At 39.8% G+C, this 6,000-nt stretch overlaps 1 protein-coding gene across 1 annotated transcript in view; it reads right to left on the bottom strand.

Annotated features, from left to right (window-relative positions):
- Nucleotides 1-3,841: 3,841 nt before the first annotated feature.
- Nucleotides 3,842-6,000, bottom strand: part of LOC134345449 (rootletin-like) — a 387,184-nt gene continuing 385,025 nt past the window's right edge. Inside the window, exon 36 of the mRNA XM_063046136.1 lies at nt 3,842-4,806. Coding sequence (XP_062902206.1) covers nt 4,723-4,806 — 84 coding nt within the window. The 3' untranslated portion in view covers nt 3,842-4,722. The remainder of the gene's footprint in view (nt 4,807-6,000) is intronic.

The following is a 6,000-nucleotide window of genomic DNA, read 5'->3' as shown; positions in this document are numbered from 1 at the left end:
TAATCATGCCTTCCCTTGGGCACATGGGATTGACAGCTGTGGCAAGAGCTTGCTGTGTACAGTTGAAATCACGCAGCACTCTACGTTCACCACTCTCACAACAGCTGTGCAGAAGCATAGCAGCAAAACAAGAAGTTAGTTAGATCTGGGACTTTGCATTTTACTTATTTTTGCAAGGTTTTTCCTGGACCCAAATTCAGAGTAGTATAGATATTTTTGAGCTATATAAATCTTTTTAAAGTGAGCAAACTAGGTTGCTTCTGCAGCTAAGTGGGGAGAGCCTACACCAAAGGATTTATATTCTTGGGACCGCCGAGTTTAGCTATCTTAGCTGGGGCATTCACAATTGGCAGGTTAAGTAAGAAATCTATTGGGGTTACAATCCCGATTACTCTGCAGTGACCCTTGTTTAATAATATCAGATGAGGCTTCTTTGTGATTTGCCCCATGGTTAAGTAGACAGCTGATATTCACCAGGCAGCATTATGTCATGTGCATTTTGCACAGTTATAAAGGAAATGGAAAATAAGACATTGATATTTTCTTTCCTGTGTAATTGATCATTGCCATAACTTAAAATGATTACATGATTTATTGAATTCAAAAATCCTTCCGTCTTCAAATTCTTAAATTTAATGTTTCATGACAACAGAAGCAGCCAACAGTTTTTTTGTGAAACTTAACTGCACATATGTTTTCACTGGGAAAAGGAAAACAAAGTCTATTTGCAGATAATTGGGAAAATAAATTGGAATTGAGGACAATTTATTTATGATCTGGAACATGGTGCCAGGAAGGGTGGTGGAAGCAGATTCAGAAGAAAATTTCAAAAGAGAGTTCAATGAATACTTTGGCTAACTTAAATGTCATGGTCAATCAACATGCAATTGGCTAAGCTAGGCCAATAGTTAAATGCACGCTCAGTAATTCAGTACTGCAGCCCATATATTGAGAAGATTACATACAGAATAACTCAGACACATTTGATTAAAACCACATTACAACCAGTTTTATTAATTTAAAAAATTAATTATAATCACTTTACAAAACTATACAAAGATATCATATGAATTCTTGTTGAATTTGATTTGGTTACCAGAATCATAACTGGGTGCATGTTTTAACCTATATTTAATTGAAGAGTGAAACACAATACTAAATCAAGCAATCAAACACAAATCCTGACCTAAGAGTAGCTACTCAGTATATCAAACATACACACCAATACAATTAGTCAGCATGAATCTAAAACTTCGCCAGTAAAAGAGAACAAAAATGAATAAAAGCTTTTGTTTCTCTCAGTGGAGCAGCTGATTTTAAAATAACGACAGCATTTTATGGAAAGGTTGGGTAAAGGGTTGAGCATGGTTCTCCCTCTATTGAATTGATATAATTACATATTTTTTCTCTTTTTTTGTGTGGGGAAAGGGGTCTGGGGGGGTTGGTGTTCTTGCTGTTTTGTGTGGGGGGAGGTGGATTTAGGGACCGATGGTCTTGTTGCATTCTGTGTGGGGGGGAGAAGGGTTTGACGGGGGTTGATGATTGTGATTTGTGCGAGGGTGTGGGTTTGCTGTTTCTCTTTGAACTGACTTCCATGGCTTTTCTTTGTTTCATGGCTCTCTGGAGAAGAAAAATCTCAGAATTGTATACTGCATACATACTTCGAACCTTTTGTTTTTCAGTATGCAAATATCTACCCCATTTTGTAACATAGAGCTAAAGCTTCTCGGGAGTTTATGCATCAAAAGCAATGTTAGGCAATGAACTGACAGATTGGCTAATTAATTCGGCCAAATTGGACTGTCACTTCGTCAAGGAATGACTCAAGTCCTACAAGACAGCTTAATAGGACCTTGATGGAGATCTGGCATCATTTGTGGTACATTGGCACTAGGACTGATTTCATTAAGAGCGAGGTTGGAAAGAGTAGAAAGAATGAAGAGATAAATCCAAACACACAAGGGTTTCGGCAGATGCTGGAAATCCAGAGTGACACACACAAAATGCCGGAGGAACTCAGCAGGTCAGGCAGCATCTATAGAGAGGAAGGGTCTTGGCCCGAAAAGTTGACTCCTTATTCCTCTCCATAGAGATCCTCCAGCAATTTGTGTGTGCCACAAATAAAATCAGATATCATGATTAGGCAATGCTGGATTTCAACATTAAAAGCTCTTTGTTCCAGGAGGAAATAACACTAACATGGACAGAGATAACCATTAAATGCAACACAGTGAAAGACATCAAGGAAAGTAAAAACCCCGTATACTTCACAATGGAGAAGCACACCAACTAGATGTGTGGAAACATGAAAACCTTATCTTGGATGATAACCATCAGTCTGTTTTAACATTGCTAGCGTGAATGTTGGATGTGAATTTTTTTCTTGTTTAGACTGAAGGATCAATTCAATGTTATCCGTTCACAGCTGATTTACTTTTTCCTGTATCTTAATAGGGAGTAGATATGTTTAGATATGACATCTTCTAGTCAATGTACAGTTTGATGTTAGAATCCATTCTTGGACTAATATGGCTTGATTGGCAGGTCTTGGATTGAGGGTTTCTCAAATGAATTCTTAGTGAATGTGGTGCTATACCTGAAACATTAACTCTGTTTCTATTCCCACAGAGACAGCTTGACCAGCTGTGTATTTGCAGCATTATTTAGAATAAATGCGGTTCATTCCTTAACTCCCATGGTAAAGTTCAGTTCTGGTCATCTCATTAGAGGAAAGATGTAGAAGCTTTAGAGAGGGTGCAGAGGAGATTGAGCAGGACGCTTCCTGGATCAAAGAGCACGTCTCATGAGGAAAGAATGAGCAAGCTAGAGGTTTCTCTTTGCAATGAAGGGGGTGACAGGTGATTTGATAAAGATGTATAAGAGGGTAAGAGGCATAGATAGAGTGAATAGCCTGTGTGTTTTTCCTAAGGTGGTAATGGCTAATGAGAGAGGGCATAAATTTAAAGGGATTGGAGGGAAGTAGAAGAAGATGTCAGAGGGAGTTTCTTTGTACACGTAGTGTGGTAGGTGCATGGAGCACACTGCCAGAGGTGGTGGTAGAGGCAAATAAATTAGAGACATTTGAGAGACTCTTATAGGTACATGGATGAAGGATAAATGGAGGGCAATGTGGGATGGAAGGGTTAAATTAATCTTGGATTATGTTAAAAGGTTGTCACAAAATTGTAGGCTGAAGGCTGTGTACTGTGCAGTACTGTTCTATGTTCTGAAGTTCTGGAGTGTTATCCCTAGCTGATGTATTGCACCATCCTGGCTGCCAATTTAAGTACAGACAGAAGCCCCATGTAAGTTACTGATCCTCAGCAGTGTAGGGACGGAAATTGTGCTGTTCAGTGCCTACTAGCTGTAACGTTGCCACTAATGACTATTCTCAGTACCCTTTTGCTGTGAATTGTACACACATAAACACTTGGCCTTTTGGATGTTGAACAGATTGTAAAATGAGCTATGTGCAAAACTGCCCTGAGATTAAGCACATGGAAAGAAAAATCAGCTTTGACCTGTCATCACCCAGTTTACACTGTATTTTGCCTTCTATAGTTGCTGTTGCTGTTGCTACGCTATTTGATGGAGCAGAGTGGAGCAGAGGAGTAGAGCAGGGGAGGGTAGGATCATTTGCACCTGAACCTGATCTTGTTTTCCCTGAAATTAGTGACCGACCAGCAGTTGGAATCAATGGAACTTTCATTTATAATGCAAAATTTAAATTATACTGTCATTTCAACACCAGCTAACAGCAACAAGGTTAACATTATGCTGAGGAACAGCCCTGCAGATTTTGCCAAACTTTGGGTCTTCTTCCCTGCTAGGCTATCCCAGTACAATGTAGGAACACTTGTAATCACAAGGTAAGGCTAATGTGTTTCTTTCAGATTGGTGTTATTACAGGGGTCTATGATTTCACGCTGATCAACCATTCCTCTCTGAGCTGTGGGATTCTAGGGTTTAGCAGGGCATCAGCTAAAGGTGCAGAATGCCCACTTTTCACCATGATTTCAATGAAGCCCATGACCCTTGGTCCAATCAGGTAACATCCAATGGAGCTGTTCTGGGTGACAAAGAGAAACTTCATCCATGAAACCAAAAGAGCATGGTAGCAAACAGAAGGCCTGTGCAATGGTTAAGAATGTTTCATGTACTTCCTTGGGAATGTTAGTCTTTGAATTTCAGAAGCAGAGCTATGGATCCTTAAGTGAGCAAACAGGACAAATGAATACAGTTACCAGCTGGAAAATGCCACGTCAAGAATGTAAACAGACTCTGTCTCGACAGAGACTGAGGTCAGTGGTTGTTGGGAAGGTTTCACAGAGATTTCCCACTGTGGAAGATTCAAAAGATCAGTCTTTTCACAGTATTGAAATTAGATGTGAGAAGGCACAGGAATGTCTGCTGTAGCTGTGGGGTCGGAATCCTCATTGGTTGTTGTAGGCCAGATGTCCAATCAGAATGAGGATGTCAGAAAGACCTTACGAACTCTGCCCATAAATCAGAGTAATACATATGGGCTATACATATGGGCTTTGAGGAGTACCTTCTATGATTTGCAATTCAAGCAAAAGGTTTCAAGAGCTGTTTTTATTCAAGATGATAGCCATATAAATGTGACCATTCAGTTGTTCATTCATTAATTGAATGGCTTTGCCTTGAATATTCAAGATTATTCCCCAGCTTCCATTGGATGGAACTTGATTTGCTTCCCAGCTACTTTCCTGGTTTGAGCATTTGTGAAATATAGACTTGTCTTTTCCTCATCTCCCGATCCAACTGCTCCTGCAGGATAGCTACCTAAACAAGCAGAACAAGTGGTTAGTTAGCTTAAGGCAACACTCAATAATGCCTGTTGAACATACTTTTCATTGAATCCGTATTCAGGAGTTCAATAGTTCCATTTAATATCAGAGAGATATATACAATATACAACCTGAAATTCTTGTTCATTGCCGACACCCACAAAAACAGAAAACAGCCCCAATGAATGAGTGACAGTGAATACGTTAGAACCCCAAGCCCTCCTATTCCTCCCTTCCCACGCACAAGCAGCAACAAATCAACACCCATCCCCCTCCATGACAAAAAAAGGCATCACCCACCAAGCAAGCAACAGCAAAGCCCCCAAGAAACACCATGATCTGCAGTACAGCAAAAATTGATCATTCACCTTGACAATTCAACATACCACAGGCTCTCTCTCACCCCAGTAGAGGGACAAAGAGGTGTCACTCTTTCCCAAAGAGAGGGGAGAAAATTCAATTTGAATCAATTCATGTTAATTCAATCTCCTGGATTAGACAAAGAGTGAAATACAAAACCAGAAGAACTATTGATAATTTATGTTTCTTCAGTTAGTGGCAGCTAGACCCAATGGCATCCCTTCAATCTGACTGTTTTTAACCAAGACTCAATACTATTCTACTAAATTTTTTTCCCATTAAACTTCATTTCTTCCCTTCTAGTCAGTAGACCCAAAAAAGATCTCCAGTCTTTTTGCTGCAAACATCGTCTGTTTTTCTGGCTTATTCCTTAATGCTTGCTGCCACTTTCTGCCTTACCCTTTTATGTAGGCAGTAAGGCAGGGCAAGCTTCACAGTGGTTGTCAGCTTATCATGAATTTTTATGATAATTAGACAGCATAATAATAATGGGATATGGATAGCAATCAAACTGGTAATGTTAGATAGTTCACAATACTCCTCTCCTAGCCCAGGGCTGCCTTTGGCAACTGTAGTATTCCTACTGTGGCAGATACTCCACATAGTCACAGAACTCAAGGGGAAGCTAAATGCTTCCTTATTGGCAGTAAATTTCAGTGTAAAGACAGCCAATTCCTGGAAGAGTAAATTTAAATATTTAGCTGTGCTGGTATAATGAATGAACAGGAAATATGGCAGTAGACGTACTTTCAGAGACATAGATCCATTGAAACTTTCTCTGCCCTAAATTTCAGGATCTGATATTTCCCCATTTTCTTCTCCCCAAAAC

Source organism: Mobula hypostoma, chromosome 4 (genome assembly GCF_963921235.1).
Source record: "Mobula hypostoma chromosome 4, sMobHyp1.1, whole genome shotgun sequence".
NCBI classification, from domain to species: domain Eukaryota; kingdom Metazoa; phylum Chordata; class Chondrichthyes; order Myliobatiformes; family Myliobatidae; genus Mobula; species Mobula hypostoma.
The sequence above is the reverse complement of the archived record's forward strand: the minus strand, read 5'-3'. Positions and strand labels throughout refer to the sequence as shown.